Source organism: Oreochromis niloticus, linkage group LG7, assembly GCF_001858045.2.
Source record: "Oreochromis niloticus isolate F11D_XX linkage group LG7, O_niloticus_UMD_NMBU, whole genome shotgun sequence".
Lineage (NCBI taxonomy): Eukaryota > Metazoa > Chordata > Actinopteri > Cichliformes > Cichlidae > Oreochromis > Oreochromis niloticus.
In genome coordinates this window covers 47,381,669-47,401,991 of record NC_031972.2, presented here as the reverse complement: position 1 = coordinate 47,401,991, position 20,323 = coordinate 47,381,669, and the positions used below count along the sequence as shown (strand labels likewise).

General features: G+C 39.5%; 1 protein-coding gene across 1 annotated transcript in view; it reads right to left on the bottom strand.

Annotated features, from left to right (window-relative positions):
- Positions 1 to 20,323, bottom strand: part of nell2a (neural EGFL like 2a) — an 81,694-nt gene that overhangs the window by 41,890 nt on the left and 19,481 nt on the right. Inside the window, exons 9-12 of the mRNA XM_003444007.5 lie at positions 19,616 to 19,718; positions 13,712 to 13,803; positions 12,092 to 12,197; positions 11,402 to 11,530 (exon numbers count right to left, since the gene is read on the bottom strand). Coding sequence (XP_003444055.1) covers positions 11,402 to 11,530; positions 12,092 to 12,197; positions 13,712 to 13,803; positions 19,616 to 19,718 — 430 coding nt within the window. The remainder of the gene's footprint in view (positions 1 to 11,401; positions 11,531 to 12,091; positions 12,198 to 13,711; positions 13,804 to 19,615; positions 19,719 to 20,323) is intronic.

The window sequence follows — 20,323 nt, the reverse complement described above, 5'->3', positions numbered from 1 at the left end:
ATGATGTGAAGGTGTGTGTGAAGGGGGTGTGACTAAAGTGCACGTGGTTAATGAGAAACGCTGGGATGAGTGACTGACTTTTCAAAATGCAACTACTATCTCAGTAAAAGATGATGCCTGTGTATCCAAACTTTATATATGTTTATATAAATATAAATGCATTCCAATGCAACTTCAATTTGCATAATGATACCATAAACCTGCTTACTAAGTGCTGTTGTGCTGACATTTAAATATTCCCTCTACTGCTAAGTGATAGCACCACTACAGTATGTAAATAGGAAATAGAAACTTATCCCTGCTCGCTTGCATAGCATGTAGTTTTTTATAGGGACTATCGTCACTATCTGTGCTTCAAACTGCAGTATAATCAAGGTGTAGGAGTAGGGAGATAACAATGCTATTTCCTTTGGACATCCAACAAAGGAACCCCATTTCTGTCCCATTCCACTAGCAGCTCTTTTCCTCTCCCACTCTTTCTCTTTCTTTTTTGTGTTTTTCATCTGTTCATTCCTTCCTCTAACCAGCTCACTTACTCACGCAGATGGTTTCCAATAAACGGCAGAGGAGCCAGGCTTGCCAAGATGTTGTCTGATATTCCTCAGTAGCTGTCTGGTTTTTAACTTTTCCAATCTTTAGGGACAATTACTTGCTTTCATTTACACCCGTAGGGAAATCAGAGTGAGAAAGAACAACAGTCAAATGCGTTTCTTGGAAATGGAACAAAGATGATTCGTTTCTGAGCCGGTACCTAAAGATGAACTACAGATCAGAAGAAAACTGTTTTCAGCACATTTTCAACTTGCCAATTTGGACAATCACTCCTAAACAAGCAGGCCTGAAAACACCCAAAACAAATATGCAAAACGTCACTGTCAATTTGGGTAGGAGCAGGAGCCAATTAAGAAGACTGAGTGGAGAGAATACCATTAGGAGGCAACAAGAGTATAAATCATTCTGAGAGTGCAGTCGTCTAAATATCAGACACACTGTAATCAATCACTGTAAACACTTAGAGGCCTACCTGTTTGGGAAGAGCCTTGCTGCAAGTAGAGTTGCCAGAAGGTGTGTGTGTTAGACCATGTGTTGTTGTTCTCTTGTCAGTTTATGCACACAATCTACATCATTCAACAGAAACTTACAATTTCCACCTGGGAAAAAAGATTCATCCAATTTCGCAACAATCCTCGAACCTGCAAACATCTAACAGGCTTGAAGTGCACGTAGGTGTGTGTCTATAAGGTTATTTTAAACACGCACGTTACTCACTTCAATTTGGAATGACTCAAGTGAATGTCATGGACAAAACTGCCTTGTTTATGTGCGGCAAGCCTGAATGGGGCTTTGGTCTCCATCAGGGCTGTCATTAATCTGGGAAGTGTTTTCAACCATGCGTAAATCGATCGAGCATCATCATCCATCACGCGTCACTCTGTGACTATTTGTAGCCTGCAGGCCAGAGGTCTACACAATCACTAACAAAGGAGCATTAACAGCTATCAGAGCTCTCTGGAAGGCTGATCGGAAGATCATGCTTAGTCTTGAAACATGTGTTGCTGCATACTGAGTTTTGCTTTTTTTCTGGCTTTTGCATTTCAATGCAGAGCTTAGGTTGCCTTTCGGTTGTATCGAGAGCTACATGAAGATCTCTGTAGAATAGTTTTGATTTTATCTGGAATAGGGAACTCCAAAGTTATTCTAAGATGTGGCAGTTTATTGACTTACTTTTAAAATATGCATACAGTACCTAGTAATTACTCAGTGGGATGCATGAAAATAGCTTGGAGTGGTTACTCAGCTTTAAAAGAGTTCCCTCTACTCTAACAGCCCCAATTTTAAATATTTTGACTCTTCACTGAAATCAAAGTAACCGTAACGCACTGATAAAAAGTAGAGCTGAGTGTGATCCCATCTGGAAAAGAACCACAGAGGAGTGATCTCCCATGTGACATTTAAAGGGTAGTGGGTGAGTTTGTTGAGATACTGTTATTTACACAGGAGGGAACTATCTCAGTGATGGTGGGACCGTCTGTTGTGGGTGACATTTCGGCAGGGTCACAGAGGTAAACACACATGACCAGTCAGGGTGTGTATATGTTTCCCTGCGTGTGCATGTGCGCCATTCATCAAAGTGTGTGGAGGTCAGGGCCCTAGCAGGTGGGGAGCCCAAAGGCTCAGGGCTCATCCCAGCAGTGATTGGGTTTTGGAGCGGGCTGTGCTCTTCAGTCAGTGCCAATTAGCCTGCTGCCACCTTGTGACATTTAAAAGACAGCTGCAGCAATGGGATTGGTCTGCGCACAAACACAAGGTGTACTTCGACTTTGCGCACACATACACACACAATCATGGCTTATGGGTGATACCACATTCTGTGTGCAAGTGGTCCAGTCCTTTTTAATCAATTATTAAAATTCTTGCTTTTGTTCTCTGCCCAACAGTCTCATTATCCTGTGGTTGCTTTATCATTTTAAAAAAATATGCATTAGGACATGTTATGTGCAATTTTGTTTTCCTTGCTGATTCTAATATTCTTAACAAAAAAAATATAAAATTAGCACAAGCTAACTGGTAACATCAACGCTTTGCTTGTCGACAGCAAACTGACTGCTACCATCTTTGAAAGGGTGAATCTGACTGAGAAACGGAGGACAATCAATCACAGGCTAGCCATGCACTAAATCATACCCTGCTTTATCATCTTTATTGTTTTGAAACAATGGAGAGCATCATTTACAAAACAAACATCATATTGTACTACATCAGATTTCAAATTATTGATGGAGACCATAAACTCATCAGGGAAATGTTTACTGCGCTCATAAATCAGTTTAGAAGTAGGTTCCTTCTCTCATAGACTTCAATACAATTGGACTTCTTTTTGCAACCACTGTTGTGGGGTGGCAGTTAGAAAGAGTGCGCGATTAAGGTGCTTCCACAGTGACTTCACTTTGTCATTTACAGTGGGGGGAAATAGTTATTCAATTCTCTGCTGAATTTGTAAGATTGCTCGCTCGCAAATAAATGAGATGTGTTGAATTTTTATTTGTGTTTTCATTTTAATGGAGAGAGACAGAATATCAACCAGAAATCCAGAAAAAGGCGCATCACATAAAAGTTATCAATTGATTTGCATGTCATTGAGGGAAATAATTAGGCGATTCATAAACAAAACATGACTTAGTAATTAAACCTTTGTTGTCAAGTACAGCGGTCTCTTGTAGTTGATCACCAGGTTTGTTCGACTGATTCTCGTCGAAAATTTTATGGTACGTGGCCCAAACCGTTACCGCCTCAATGTGGTGAAGTCATCCTGTACCATTAGCAGAAAAACAGCCCCAAAGCATAATGTTTCCACCTCCGTGCTTGACTGTGGGGATGATGTTTCTTGGCTCCAAATGAGCATTTCTCTTCCCCCAAACACAGCAGGTTGAGTTGACGCCAAAGGGCTTGACTGTGGTCTCATCTGCCCACAGGACTTTCTCCAAAGTCTTCTCTGTACTTGTGGAGTATAAGGAGTATGAGGACCGTGTGGGTGCTGAAAGATTTCAGTCCATTACAATATAGTGTTGTTATTAACGGTGTTCTTGGTGACTGATGTCCCAACTGGCTTCAGATCATTACCAAGCTCCTCCCGAGTAGTTTTGGACACATCCACCACCTTTCTCATGATCATCCTCCATGAGGCAAGTTCTTACACGGCACTCCAGACTGAGTGCGATTGTTGGTCACTTTATATTTCTTTCATGTCCAAGTAATTGCAAATGAATGGGAGAAACTGACTCTGTGGATGGGCGTTCTCTATACGTATAATGAGTTGAGATCCGGATTATCTATAATTGATTGATTAATTGTAGACAATCTGTGGGAATCCGAATTCTGGCTGGGTTGTAGGGGATAAAATACTTTTTGACAGTCAATGAAATTTATAACCTTCATGTAATGTGTTTTTTCTGGATTTTTGTTTGTCTCTCCCAAATATCAAATATAATGTATTCAAATGTTATCTTCCAAACTATTATTTCTCTAGTTTTTTTTCCTCTAGCTGTAAAGTTTTATTGTACTTAATGTCCAAAATATCACAAGAACAAACAGATAGCTACGGGAACAACCCCACACCTATTGTCTGTGAACCTAAATCCTGGCTTATATATCTATATTGTTAGTATTATTACTGCTCTAATTCCACATCAGTAGTCAACATGTCCCACACTTAGAATGCATCATCCTTCTGCTCTACATCATCCTTCTAAGATAAACAATCATTATCACAGCAAATATGTAATAATGCACAGATTATAGGAGTCCCGAGCAAATGCAATCCAGATTGAGTTTACTTCAGTGCACAGCTGTTTTAGGAAATTGCCTCTATTTTAAATATCTGTTACATTTTATCTAAAGAACAAATTCAGGCTCAAAAAACAGACAAGCCTAACACTCAGAAAGCATTGAGACAAACATGTCACTAGTTTTGTTGATTTGTTTATAATGAAACACAGAGTACTGCTATTCCGATACTTCTGTAGGTTTTCGGCGTCGTAAGCATTGCCAGTTAAATTCCATTCTCCAGCACCGTGCTGCAGTAGAGACAGAAATCTTAGAGGCTGATATCTTCATGGTTAGATACCTTTCATGTTGGGAGTTTTACTTTTAATTTGGATCAAATGACCCCATAAGGCTTATATAGTTACCTCACTTCTTGTTGTACTATTTAACACTGGAGGTGCTTTTGTCTAAATGCTGTTCATTAAATCATAATTAATTCAATAATGAGGCTGTGTCTGCACGTAAAGCGAGTAAAGTGAGTTAATAAAATGCCACAATCCGCGATATTGCATGCATCAAAGGCCCGTTGCATACTCCACTTCTTCATTTAACACAATATCGTTCCGTGTTTCACATTTCCCATATGATTGCAACAAAAAAAATCAAACAGCTTTTATTTTTGCACAATTCTGACAGTGAATTTCTAAAGTAGGGCATTTCAAAAAGCAGACAACAATGGGAGATGTCTCTCTGCCTGCAGTCCTATACAATGCTGAGATGAATAATGGTATTATCTCAACACGTTGAACTATACTGATTGTTCAATTTAGAGACAATCACACAGTCTGTCACTTCTCCACTGCTCGCCCCTCTGTCTAATTCTGTCCTAAACACATGCACGCATGTAGCAAAATAGGCCTTCAGCCTGACTGCTCTGTGAGAATAGGATGGAGAGAACACTGGGCTCTTTTTCTGTTGGGGAACTCGGCACTCAAACACACAGACACACACACACATATACATGCAACTTCACACACACCCACACAGACTTACACAAAGGCAGGGCTAGTATCCCCCTGAGTTTTCCCTACTGCTGTTTCTATGAAAAATTTACACAGAAGTGATCTCATCGGCTATTTTGAGCGCATCTCTGACCTAGGAATGTTTTAAAGAGCTAGTATCTGCCTCTGCTTTTAGTGATCTTTGGCGTTATGTTTGACATAACCAAAAAATATGAGTGTGTGTACGTATACATAAAGTCTTGTATGCTGTGTACCCATGCTTTTCTTTCTTTTATGTTTTTTTAATCTCCCTACTTTGTTCAATACAATAATTGCCTTAAAGTTTGAATTATAATCCCCCTACAAGTGTTGCTGCATTGAAAGCAGGTGGTTTCATTCATCTTTCTTTACATCTCATTGCAGCCACAAAATGGTGCATGAACACTAACATTCTTTTGTTGAACTGAGCATCACACACACACACACACACACACACACACACACACACACACACAGTAACACACACACAATCATATACTGTGTACAGACACAGATGAAAAAAAATCAATTGCTTTTGAGAGAACTCCATCATCAAATTGAGTCAATTTCAGGTTTCTCTGTGCAGTCTTTGATGCAAAAGCTAACCACAAACACGGCCATCCAATTTCATAGCAAGAGTCAGCCTGCTCTCGAGATGAATGGAGATGAATACTTGGGGCCTGAAGTGTTGATGTTGGAGGCACAGGTCTGTCTGCTTGCACTCACTTTTACGCTGGTAATGACATGGGTGGCTACATCCTTATTTCTACAAGAATGAACTGCTGAAAACGTTCAAGGAGCTTGTGTGATAAACTTGCGATCACTAAAGAGCAAAAGGAATCAAGCTGCAAACTTTTAACATGTTTTTTGAATCTTTCAATTCACACTACTACAATACTGCAGCTGTTTCAGCTTAAGTGACACTGTTATGCTGGTTATCTTGTTGGATATATTTTTAGGAAAATGGGATATTTCTTGTATTTCCTTCCTAAAAACAATCACTAATTACAAATATCTGTAACTACATCTGTTCTGTAGCAAGCTAGCAGCTGTACTGTTGAATTAAGGTAAAACGCCTTAAGGTAACTGTTGTTGTGATTTGGCACTACATAAATAAAATGGAATTGAATTGAAATGAATTAAAGACCTGCTGGGATATTTACACTGCATGTGTATTCTTCCCAGATTTATTTATGTATAGTAATATATTGTGCATCCTATAAGAACTTAATGTTGTGCTTTTTTTAGGTGTTACTTTGTTGTTACTTTGAATACTCTGTATAAAAGATGCACTGATCGGTTATTTGGATGGGACATCAATCTGTTCCTAACTTGAAATGCCAGGCCGAGTATCAGTGACAGCAGACACGATCGACCCAATTCAATTTTATTTTGGTCTGTGTTTACAACTCACTACATTACCTGTGGTGGATTGTTTGCTAGCAGGAGACCTAACATACCATGAAGAAAGCTAACAGCAAAGGGTCAGTAAATATCACAGTCAGTCAGCCAGGTTATGGTAGTCTTAAATGCTTGAACTGAAGCCAACTGAGCTTCGTTTTAGGATCATAAACACGTTTCTCTCTTATCCGTGAGGGTTCTTCAGTTCTAAAAGCTGATTCTAAAAGCTGATGGGGAATAGCAGGTATTTAACCTCCAGTGGGGGGTTGTCACTTGAGGTGGCCCTGAGAGCGGTTGACCCACCCTGTTATCATGCGAGTCGTAAGGGTCACATGATCTGAGGGGCTTCTTAGAACTGAAGAAGTCCCTCAGATGAGAGGTGAAACCCGCTCATGGACCTAAAAGGAAGCCCAGTTTCCTTCAATTCAAACTCTTAAGATGGTCAGTGCAGATATTTTATGCCTATAACACTAACACCTCTGTATGCTTACAAGAATTTTCCTGCTTTTATAATACTGTTACTTCACATATTTCTTGTGCGCACAATAGTCAGTTTTATAAATTATGGTCCCATTTGGAGTAAATTAGCCAATAAAGAAGGCTATGCTTTACAGCACAGCTACCTGGTAAATGGCATTTCACTACCATGCTGCTGTGCAGTGTCTATCAACCAGATGCACTCCTCACTTGGAACGTCTACTTAAAAAATACAAATATGAAGGCAACCAAAAAGCTCAACATGAGCCTTCAAAACGGGGGTTTAGATAAGTTTAATGTAACTAATTCAACAGAAAGTTTAAATTCAGTCTACTTGTTATTATACAAAATCCTTTGCTTCAGTCTGACTCATACTCACAATCTTGCTGATGTAGTGCCTACAATATAAGCAATATTTTCAAGGTAATGGTTTAGGTATAGCATTTTAAATTCCTTTCTCCTGTTGAGAAGCTGTACAATACTTCATATTCTATAACTAATGTTTAGTAAGTAACAAGTACCTCCACCACTGTGGGATTTATTACTGGGTACGTGTAAACAAACGTGCAACAGCAATAATGTTTAAGAAAACAAATTATTTAGCACTGTGCTAAATAATTCCTGTTGCACGTTTGTTTACACTTACCTTTTGTGACACCGGTTCCAGCTCAGCAAGAGCGCTGCCGTTAATGTTCATTATTGTCCACCATTGTCTGAATGTTGTTTTCAAGGACATCATGGAGATACACTGCTATGGTGGATGAGGGTTGCATTTACTATTTGATTACAACCTGCAACCCACAGCATTACTCCTCATTAACTTAAGTCAGATAGTATCTGTAATTATGCAGATTCCCTCTGACTAATTACCTGGACAACTGCTCATACCACTAAATTAATGTGCGATCCACTGAAGCTGTGAAGTACCACTACTCCATCATTTAAAACCCTGGTTACAATTTAAAAAAATAAAATAAAATAAGAAGCCTGTCTTCTTATGTGACACTTGAGCCACATCTTGATTACATTAGAGAGAGAGCCATGACTGTAGGCATGAACTCACTGACTGAGGGTCTAAAACTGCACAGACACAATAAAAAAAAGAAAGATCAAGAAGGCTGAATATTGACAGGGCAGCTGTCAGGGTCAAAAACAGACGATTCTAAATAACTTTGATACCCTGTTTGCTCATTAATGCCACAGATACACAGGGGTAGCAGTTGTTACATGATGTTTGCTACATTTTTTAGTACAGGATAGAATTGGAGATGATAAAGTTATCATTTTTTAATGACGCATCTGGTAAGATTCCACCAAGATGGCAGATGAGAAATTCATCTGAAGCGCCATCAATTTCTAGGGTGAATGTTTGAACTCTGTGAGCAGGTTTTTCATAGCTTCACCATCAACATAAAATGACCTGCTCAATGAGGTGGAGACAATGTTTTTCAATCGGGCAATTTAAAAGTGTGGGGTGTTCAAAAAGCAATAAAGGAAAACAGTGTCTCTTTGTGTAAAGGAACAGCGCTGATATTATTAATCCCATTGTGTTTGACTTAAAAGCGCAGAACGGCGGCAGACTTGTGAACCTTTGCAGGCATTTAGTAATACATGACCTCAGTGATGAGCGATCTGATGGCCAACAGAGAGACCAATAACATATGCACACATACAAACTCTGAGCTTGTTTTTATATCAGAAATTAATCTACTGACTAAGAAGACAAACACAAGTGTCTCAAATTGTATTATGAAAAGCAGTTATTGTTGATGTGGACACAGATAATGAGAGGATTACATTTCCCATCACAACAGGATTATGTGAAAAAAACAGACCATGAATTCAACTAAGGGGTTTATGGGAAAATAGTTTGAAAATGCTCCCATGTGTTTCCATTTTTTAGGTAAAAATGATAAAAAGCTGAATCTGATGAGAGCCAGGCTGTATGAGAGAAAGGAACAGAATAGAATAGAATAGCCCTTTATTGTCATTGTACATGAAATTGTGGAAATCTACCTGCTGTTAACAATGACAACAAACACTACGAATCAGGAACTGCTGGGATTTGAACTCAGGATCTCCTGTTTACAAATCAGGCACTTTAACCATCTAAGCGTAAAACCAGCAAAGTATAACATTTAAATAGAATGCAATCAATTGCAAATGATTTAACTCTCCTCGGTTTCAGGGCCTACTTTGTAGTTTTTGTTGTTGTTTTTTCATAATGTGCTTTTGTCTGCTGAGGCACCTTTATCTGAATTACAATATGCATGACCTGTAGATTATTTATCAGCTGATTGTCCTAAACATGGCACGGTTCGGTTCTGATGAGATGTTATTGCTATCAATCATGGTCAATCATGTGACCTGTCACAGGCGATAAGATGCCGCTGCCCTGTGTTTCACAGTCTGATGAAGAGCAGGTGTGCTTAAAACATCACACATTAAATAACAAAATTGGAGTTCTACAATGAGAACCATTAATTCTTTTCTATTTTTCATAACAAGCTGAATATTTTCAAAGAGTCTTTGATTACAAGGCCAAAAAGTTTAAAGAAATGCAGGATGTGGTTTGGCAAAGCCTTCCTTGAAAAAGACATCATCTTGACGGCAACATACAGTATGTTGCTCCAAAACCTGCCTCATCATTTGCATCAATGGGAAGTTACTCATATTTATGGGCCTCACACTATCATTGATACTGTACAGAATGGTTTCTCTGCCATTTATGCACCAAAATGCATGCAGAGTCCATGATTTTGATTTTGCAAGCAACTATTTGCTGTAGCTGTTTGATGGTAATGTTTTTTTGCTCCTGAAGGCAGTGCAGTGACTTCAGCTAGAGAATCAGTCTGTTTTTAATGCGGTGCTACCTGAGGGCACAAAGATCATGGCCATTTAGAACCGGTTTTCTACTTGTCCCCTATACAGCATTTTCTCCAGATTCCCTGAATCTTTTAATGACATCATGCAACTTGAGGATGAAAAAACCCCAAATTCTCTTATTTTAAGACTGAGAAACATTATTTTTAAGTTATTCTACGTTCACCTATTTTCCCAATTAGTCGTTCACAGTGCTGAAGCCTTCTTCATCTTTTTAGTCTTTTGTTCTCTCAGGCTGACACGTTGTCAGCATCAAAACAATTTTACATTCGACATGTATTTATGGTTTTAATGATTTGCATAAATAGTTGCATTCTCTTTTTATTTACAGCTTCCAAACATTTTTGGGTACTGAGTGGGGGGTAACCTTTTGAGTGAGATTCAGTCAAACTAGGAAACTAACAACCTACTGCTTAGTAAAATAAAAACTATAAACATTTAGAAACGGTGACCTAATGTTTTGGATTCTTTGTGCTGGATTATCTACCAAAGGCCTGAGGCAAATTTTGTACAGTTCGTTTTATAATTCTCCAGACTGAAAAGCATAAACACTCTTTTGGAAGCTGGAAAATAAGCTGTCACACTGACTGTAAGATGACCTCTGCAGAAGTAAAAGAAAAATCTTGGCTATTATTATGTTGGCATGTCTAAAGGAATTGAAAATGATTCATATAAAACATTATAAAAATGCTGTATTACTTTTGGAACACTGAACAAATGAATAAATAAATCAAAAATAAGAAAAGTAAGAGAGAATAAAGAGACTTATATCCAGTATATCCTTTGATCAACACGTCCTCATTTTCCACCTCTCTGCAAATGTCATCTCTAAAGCGCTTTGTCCCAAGACTTTTCCATCTCTTGTTCGTCTGTTGGTCGTGTTGTGTACACATATCTGTGTGCACAGCTATTCCTCTCCAGCCTTAAACCCCTGTGGTTGGCACCACAACATAATATTGTCTCACCACGTATATCAAACTGTCTCTCCTCTCAGTCCCTGCCAGATCCTACCATCACCTCCAGAGTTAGCTGGTCCATTACTTCCAGGTCCTGTTTCTCATGTTCTTTCTGTTGCCAATGTTAACTTTCCATTCTGCAGATCATTCTTAATTTGACAGTCTACAGTGTACTTAGCTCCTCATCATGCTTTTCACCCGACATACACTGCTAACCCCGACTACCCTTTCTTCACTCCTCCGTCTCTAAACCCTCTCCCACTCAAGTTTTCTGCTTTTCAATAAATCTATAAAACCTTCGCCTTTGTCTGGGCACTGCTTTTGGGAGCAGCTAGTTGCTAAACTTTAACACAGAGATTGTTATTCAGAACCATACTATACCTTCACAGTAGGCATTATCATCTCGCAGTGGGCGGAAGCCATCCTTACAAACACAGCAGTCTCCTGCCTCCAGGTTCACACAGTCAGAGTTCTCCATGCAGCCGTTGCCCTCTGAGCAGAAGTCATGACCTGCGGGAGGCAGGGAGAGGAAAAGGGTGAGAGTCAGAGGATAGAAAGGGAGAGGAGTGACGGAGGCATACAGACGCAGTGGAAAGGTTATATCATAGCTTCACACCTTTTTTTCCCTCCACAGTATCTTAACTGTGGTGTTTTTACTAGTATATTAGGGCAATACACTCAAAAATGCTCTCTACATCTGACTTCACAGAAAACTCTGCTCAAATACGCTGCACTATGAATGAGTAGGTAAAAATTTAAAGACCATACTTATTATTTTACAACTTTCAATGAATTTTCTAGAAGTCACATACACTTTTTAACTGCTGCAATTTATTTTAAAATAAAGGAGATCTTTCTTACAGAAAAGTACAGAAAAACTACCCAATCACCTTGTAGAGAGAATTCATTTGAAAAAACAATGTGTAAATGTCATGCTGAATGACCTGAAATCAAATATCAAAATCAAACAGTTAGCATATAAACATGCTCCAAAGGTGTGGAGGTTTCGTGCATTAACAGGTCCGAATTCTTGCGTGTTTTCTGAAGTATAAGATCACACTTCTTCAATACCTCTGCAGACTTTACAGCATCTGCCACTCAAAGCAATCTGCTCCGACTCCGGACAGTTGAGTTCGGGACAAGGCTCACTGGGGACCACTCGATGCATGGTCCTGTCCTGTGAAGAGAGGAGGCAAAATCCTTGTCAGCAACTTCTTAGGTGAACTCTGCCCCCTTCATTTCCTAAGGGCCCAGAGGTAATTATGGAGGTAATTATTCATCCATTGTGTTTCCTCTTTCATGGCCCCACTCTCCCTGCTCCCTCTGTGTTCATTATAAGCCAATTACTCATTGGTCAATCACAGTTTTTCCCCCCAAAAAAACTACCTGTGGAAAGGGAAAGAAGAAGGGGAAAGCACGCTCTTCTTCTCTTGTTGTCCTCAGCAATTTACATCAGGATTTATGATGCATCTTTATTACACTAACAGTGAATCAATCTTCTAGATTATCCCTGCATGTGCGTTTAGTCAGAGTGTAAAACCTGATTATGAGGTTCTGTTTCCCTGCATGCCTTTGGCAGGCCAATGTGATGATCTCATCCTTGTACCTCCAACTGATGCCCTTTTAGATTCCAGATTGCCACAGATAGTTCGACAAAAACAACAGACCTCCTCTGTTAATTCCTAGTGGACAAATGTTTTCCTAAGGATAACCTTAAATCAGGAGGTTAAAAAGGCGTCCTTATAATATGCCATGATCTCGGCTCACGCACAGGTAAAGTTCTGGAACAAACTTCCCCCAAAAGTCCCCAAACAACTTTCCAAACAAGCCTTGCCATCTACTTCTTGCCACCCACCACCCAAAACTTGCACCCCCAACCCAACCCACCTCCCTCGCAGCCAGCAGGCAGACAGAAGATCAGAGACGTGACAAGCAGCTGTCAGGGGAAGCCTGCAGAAGTCTGCAGCAGTGGGCTGACTGACAGCACTTCTTTGATCTGCCTGTGACTGCCAGTCAGTTAACTGGGACTACAGATGGGCCAGGTGTGGGCAAGCAAGCCAGGCAGCTGTCTGAAACCGCAGATTCTAATGGAGCTTTGCAGAATTCATGGAGGAGCTGGATGATATGATAGAGCTGGGTGATTAAAAACTTCAAATCATTTTTCTGTGATTGATTGGGCCTGCCTGGAATAATGTCATCAAGCGAATTACTCCCAAAAGTGAGCAACCCACCCATCTGGTGCACCAGGCAGACAAAAGCAAATACTTTGAATAATTGGGGAATGAATCTAATTTGGGACCACTGTGGTATCTGATGATTGGTACTGAAGAATAGATGTGGCATTCTCTGACTGACAGGTACACCTCCTTTTGGCCTCCAAATGTAAAATTGAGCAGTGGGATTCGGTCTTCTTCTTTTTTTTCTTCTTTTTTTTTGTAGGACAGCGACAAGACAGATCAATGAAATTGAGCTGAAGCAGACAAACTCACAAGATGGGGCATTGTATCCTGCCACAGTGGGTCACACAGCGTAAGTATTTAGTAAGCTGTCATGCAGAGCAACATGGAAATTAGGAGACTAAGTGTTTAGCTCCATGAGTTAATGTGGGGTCTCTTTCTAAAAGACGTTCTAAAGAGCCTTCTAAATGAAAATGGTTGTGTGTGTGTGTGTGTGTGTGCTGATATGACTTACCCTGCATTCAAACAGCAGGCACCTGCCAGCAGAGTCACGTACAGCTTTCTGATCTCCTTCCACCAATTCTCTTCCACCAAATAAGCAGACAGCTGTTAGCAGACACATAAATGCACACAAATAATTAATTAATTAAATAAATGGCACAATGAACAAATATTAAATAAATATGCACATAAAAACACATTGCTTTTTAAAATCTGCATTGGGTTATCATGTGCACAGGATGATAACCTTACATCTCCCTTTTTTTAAATGGCTGTGACCTATTTTTAATTAATTAATGCAGGTCCAAAAATACGTGCTGGCGTAAGACATTTAGACAATATTTAATGATCACCAAAGAGTAGCAGAAATGTTAGCTGAACTGTGTGAAAGCCGTAGAATTACATGTGAGTAAAAAAATACAAATGAAGAACGCAACAAAGCACTTGCAGTTGCCGGGTTTGGAGGTGGAAGGATGTGAACAATGATACCTTTCATTTCCAAACAGATAACAGCTCAGTACTTATGATGCTTGAGTTTGAACAGCTGTTGAATACATTTTCATTATTTATTTATTTATTTTTTTGGATATAAGTATTCAGATTCTATTGATAAGGTAGAGCGGCTAGGCTCATGTTACATGCAGATAAATGATCTCCATAGAGAGCGAAGCAGGGACAGCACTTTCTTAAATATGGTGTTATTGTAATCTATTGTAGTTAAAACAAAAATAATTTTTATTAGCTTTTTAAAAATGTATCTGCATTTGTAAACAAGGACCGCAGAATAGAATAGTGAGTGTTTGCCTGGATATCCACTGGACATGGTCCAATTTATCCATAGGTTAAGCCAGCACACATGCCTTTGGTTTTCCAGATTGGCCCTTAATAAGTTAATAATGTCTTCAGCTACCAATCAGATGCAAAGAAAAACAAGATGCCCACAATTCATTTTGAATTCATAACCTCATTAATTGGAAAATAATGACTTTCTATTTGAATTTTCTTTATTGTTCTTTATTTGTAAATTAATTCATTGGTAAAATCTTAGATCGATCAAAACTGTGATCAAATGCTCAAAACTGTCTCTTCACATATACACTTATCAAAATAATAACAATAAAAATAAAAATAAAGGGACACACTGAAAGCAACACTCAATATGAAAAAAAATCATGCTGTATACATGTATCTATAGTCATATGGACTGGGTAATGTGTTTGGAAGGAAAGGATGCCACATCATTTGATGGAAATGAAAATCATCAACCTACAGATTCAAAGATACTCCAAAAATCAAATTGAAAAAATGATGCAGCAGGCTGGTCCATTTTGATGAAATTTCAACCCGGAATAACTCAGAATAGTACTGAGTGATTCGTGTGGCCCCTAAGTGCATGTGTGTCTTCTATGTCTGACAATTTTCATCCTCTAGGAACTCCCTGCATATCCTCAGCACATGAGGCCGGGTATTGTTGTGCACCAGGAACGTCTGACATCGGTCCAAGGATTTCGTGCTGATACTTAATGGTGGTCAGCCTGCCTAGCAAAGGTCTGTGCATACCTCCATGGATATGCCTCCCCTCCACATTACGGACCCACCAGGAAACCAGTCATGCTGAACCATATTACAGGCAGCATAATGTTCTCCATGGCTTCTCCAGACCCTTTCATTTCCGGCACGTGTTCATCTGTGAAAAGCACAGAGTGCCAGTAGTGGACCTGCAAATTCTGATATTCTATGACAAATGCCAATTGGACTCCATCATGCCAGGCAGCGAGCACAGGGCCCACTAGTGGACGTTGGGCACTCAGGCCACACTCATGAAGTCAGTTTCTGATTGTTTGATCAGAGACATTAACACCAGTGTGCTGCTGGAGCTCATTTTGTAGCTCTGGCAGTGCTCATCCTGTTCCTACAGGAGCAGATACCAGTCCAGTTAATGGTTTAAGGATCTTTTACGGCCCTCTCCTCGAGTAACTACCCATCTCCTGAAATCTACTCCATGCTCTTGTAACTCTGCCGGGAGACACAGCAAACCTTCTGGCACGTATTAATGTGTAATTGAATCTGTAGGATCCAGAACTGCAAAAACTAGCAAAAACAACAGAGTGGCCTCTAACAGTAAACCCATTCCTGTTTTGTGGGTTGTCTAATTGTTGTACCTCTGGTGCACCTGTTCTTAATTTCATTAACACCAAAGCAGCTGAAACTAATTAATAACCCCCCCACACCCTGCTGCTACTTAACTAGCCAGTTTAATATCCCAGAGGTTTAACTGACCTGATGCTATACTCTGATGAAAAAGTGTTCTTTTAATGTTTTGAGCAGTGTATATATTCTCTGACATCATACAAATGATTTCGTGTGATGTGGGAAAATAATTAAAAGCGCCAAACAATCTGTCACAATATCATCCAAATTAGGGGTAACCACTTTTTCACCCCAGGAAGAACAGATGCTTCATTCTGGTTTGGAGCTTCTTAAACGGCTTGAAAAGATTTGGGATCTGCATGTTCTCTGAAGAATTCCGATACAAGTTTAATCTGAATTGTAAAATCGCATCATCATAACTAATTTATTAGACCCCACAACCAGCGGCTGAAATAATGAGGACAAAAGGCTCTTTAAAAAAAGGCCCATCAGAATTTTATAATCAGCTTACATCCTATCATGAGAGAGCTCACAGTTTAAGCTACACGCAAGGAACGACAATTTGGTTGCTGAAAACTAAGCAGAGGAAATTGGCATGTGTTGCAGGTGGTGAATACACCAGGAACTGGTCAATGCAAGCATGTGTAACTCCCACCAAGTTAAATCAATATAGTAAAAAAATGCACCACACCCGTAAGCTAAATACACGGTTGATAAAGAAACACTATATTTCTCCAGGCTGGCAGAGCAGAAAGATTCAAATGTTTTGGAAAGAGGTCAGAGTGACATGTGAGAAAATTATCTCAAACAGAAATTGCCCCGAGCTGGTTTATATCCAGACAAACAAAATTACTTCAAAAAAAGAAGCGAACATTATGACCCTTGTTTTTTAAATGCCACAAAGCTAACAGCGTTGTTTTAGAAAATGACCAAATGTTACACACTAAAAAAGACAAATGATGTCAGAGCTTCCATTTGAAATAATCATTTAAAGGGCAAGTAAGGAGTGTTAGAAATTGTTTAGGGGATGTAGGATTAAAGAAATTATTTTACTGCTACTGTTCATAACCATCATCTTTATCATTGCATTAATTATCATTTCATCAAAGCATTTATTGAAGTTGTTGGCATTATGTTATAATTTGTATTACAGGGGTTATCATAATCACATATTAACATTTTTATTACAGGTGCAGTTATAAGCACTTTAAATCGTTGAGTTAAATCTATAATCTTAAAAGCTTATATGCTGAGTAGATTGTTACAGTAAAATAGTACCGGAGCAAAGGCCTGAGTGTATTCAGCAACATGTTGCACGAGTTTACTTGACAACAGGTGACAGAAGGAGGACAAGTCTATGGGGACCTCAAAGGCCTGAGATCATCACCATATTTGGAGGAGGATGCCAGAAAGGGGAACTTCTGTGTCTGCATTTATCTCTTAAAATTGATCATTGTCTGTAAAAGAGGCAAATACTGTTCTTAAGGTGCAAATTATGTGCTTGTAAACGCAAGAGGGGGCGTTATAATACCCTGATGTTATAAAAGCAATTTGAAGTGTATTTTTGGGCGGAGATTTACAACTGATGTTTTGCAGTTCACATCTCCCCACGCTGCGTGTATTCATTAAAATCAATTGTTTTGATCAAGCTCTTCTGGAGCCCTTTCTTGAAATTCGTAGATGATGTGGATCTAACAGGAAGTTGATCTGAATTGCTGCTGGTTGTAAACAATGGAGGCTCTTGTTCAGATTGTGAGGTTTTTTCTTGTTTCATCTGAAAAAGATTTCATTATGTACATTTGAATCATACTGTTCTCTTTTTGTAACTGCTGAACCCAAATCTGTGCGTCTCCGCTCAGCTGTGACCGCAAACACTAGTTAGATGTCAGGAGTTATTTAACAGTGCTGTTTAACGTGCATCACGCACTCTGTCCTTATTATTTACACTTTTTTTGTGAGACCTTTTTTTTTAAAGCCCTCAGGTGAATAGAGTTGAACCAAATCAAGCGTGTCAAACTCAATTAAGTAACAACAGAAGAAGTGATGGCATAATTAATATGCAGAGGGAGAAAGCACTCCTGAGTGCGGCACTGAGGAAAAGCCATTTCATGTAACTGGAGGTTCTTGGGGTGGTGGGGTGGTGGAGGTTAAAATAATCACATGGGCAGAAAGCATGTGTTTGATGAGCAGTTGGGGTCAGACAGATTTAGTCTGATACAAGGGGGAGAAATGATTGACACTGGAGGTCAGGCCCTATCACAAAGCAGCGTATCATAAAAGCGAAGGACTTCTGAAACAGCCATTTGGCGCTCTACTTGACAGACAATCACACACAAAAAAATAGAGACTCAGAACTCCTCCCTGGAAGGCCCTGCGCCGTGAGATAAGCCTTTAATTTGGAGAGCAAATCATGTCTTTGTAGCAAGGAAACTTGCGGTACACTTCTCTCCAAAGCGAGAGCACGTGTAATTAGCTGTGTGTTTGTCTACCTCATTGACACAAGGGAGAATAGGGATATTGAGTTTAAGGGCATTACTTGCTACGTGTTTGTATTTGGGTAACACGGCAGCAGATTTACAGTCCCGCTTAAAGCCCCTGCGTATCGGCCCAGGCCTATGGCTCCGTGGAAAAAGATGCTGACACGAGATGATTAGCATCCCAGACTAATTGTTTCTTCCTGATAGAGAGTAAATCTTGTCTATTATTTGCTTTTGCAGCATTTTCACTGTGTCATTCGCTTACAGGCAAAGCAGGAAGAGGGATGGCAGAAGTGCGTGGGTGTTTGTGATGAAGAAGCTCTCAAATGAAGTCAGCCTGCACAAGACGTGGAGTCAAATCTGCTAAGAAATACTATACACACACACGCACAAAGTCTGGTACATTTTTCTATCACTCATATGGTGTGTAACCTTCAACACATCTCAGGTGAGAACACCAGTTATTGAAAACACTCAGACGTACGGTAATAAATTCCTCTGCTTAATGCACGTGCTAGATTGTGCTCTATAAGTTGGCAGGCAGTTCTTCTTGCCTCTCAAAAGAAAATGTATCACATCTGTTAAAGTTTCATTTGGGATACTATCAGCAGAATGTAAAAAAAAAAGATAATACGATAATACCCACTGAAATCCATTTTTATTGAGAGGGGAATTGAGAGAATATGAGATGCAGAGTGCTGCGGTGAAGAGGCTAATAAGAGTTCATTGCTTAGCTCAAAGTCTTTCAGAAAAAAGAAAAAAAACAGACCCTCTATGTAGCAATGTGATGAAATGGAATTATTTATCCAGCCAGAACATATCAGTGTTCAAAAGTTAATAAATGGACATTTATGGAGACACTATTGCCAGTGTGATTATGAGCATCATTTTAGACCCTTAACATTCCCTTCCTCTTCACTTTTCTCACAGCCTCAACATGCCATGCCATAAATAGGAACTAGTTTACATCACATGCAGCGATCCCAGATTTACTGGCTCATGTCTGTGTGACTGGTGGCCATCTGTGTTTTGAAAGCCAGCTAGTGAATAATTGATTGGTCCATGTATATGCAAAAAGGATGGACTCATCTCAAGAGACATGTTAGGAGGTAGCTTAGCAACACAGCAGAGCCCTGGTCAATTGTCAGGCAGCCCTTGTGGAGGCGTTATATGTGCTCTAAATCTGGTGATGGAGGTTGTTTTGCTGTTATGTGTGCGCGTTTGTGCGCAATTGTGTCCATGATTGTATGAGTGTAGGAGGGTGCTGAGGTTAAGGGTACTTCACTCACGCTGGCACTCCTTGCAGCAGGCACCCTTTACGTAGGCAGGCGCTGTGCCCGCCGGGCACTGAGGGGGAGGGCAGGAGATGGCCTCACATTGCACCGTGCCATTCTGGTAGAGAGAAACACAACACTTTGTTTAAAGAGTGACTACTAGAACTCAAGTGACACTGGGCGTTCGGTGCTTGAACTGATACATATTACTTCAGTATCAACAATTCTAAAATCTGACTATATTTATATTGATTTTCTTTTTTGAAAATAATCACCTAAATTGGGCAAATACTGCATTTTGAATAAGTTATATAATAATTAGGATTTAACATTAAAAAATAAGACTGGAAAAACTGACAACCAATATCGTGTTTTACTGATATTTGGTGATTTAAAAATCTGATATGTCAGCCAATATTTTTTTTCTTTCAAACACAAATAGATTTCCCCCAATAACTGTCTTCATTAACATAATATAAAAATGATAATTAAATATAATCTTGTCTTGGAATACTGGAGTACTCCTCAGATCACCTGATCCTCAGATTGGCTGGTGGTAATTGGTGGGGTACTGCAGGAAAGTTACAGGGCGCCCTCTGGTGGGCAATCTATGCAGTGTCGACACTCATAAGATAGTTGAAGGGTGTTTCTTACATGTCTTCCTTTTTAATTTATGCATTGGCTTTTATAAATGATGATGAAACAGCTAATATCAACGGCTGA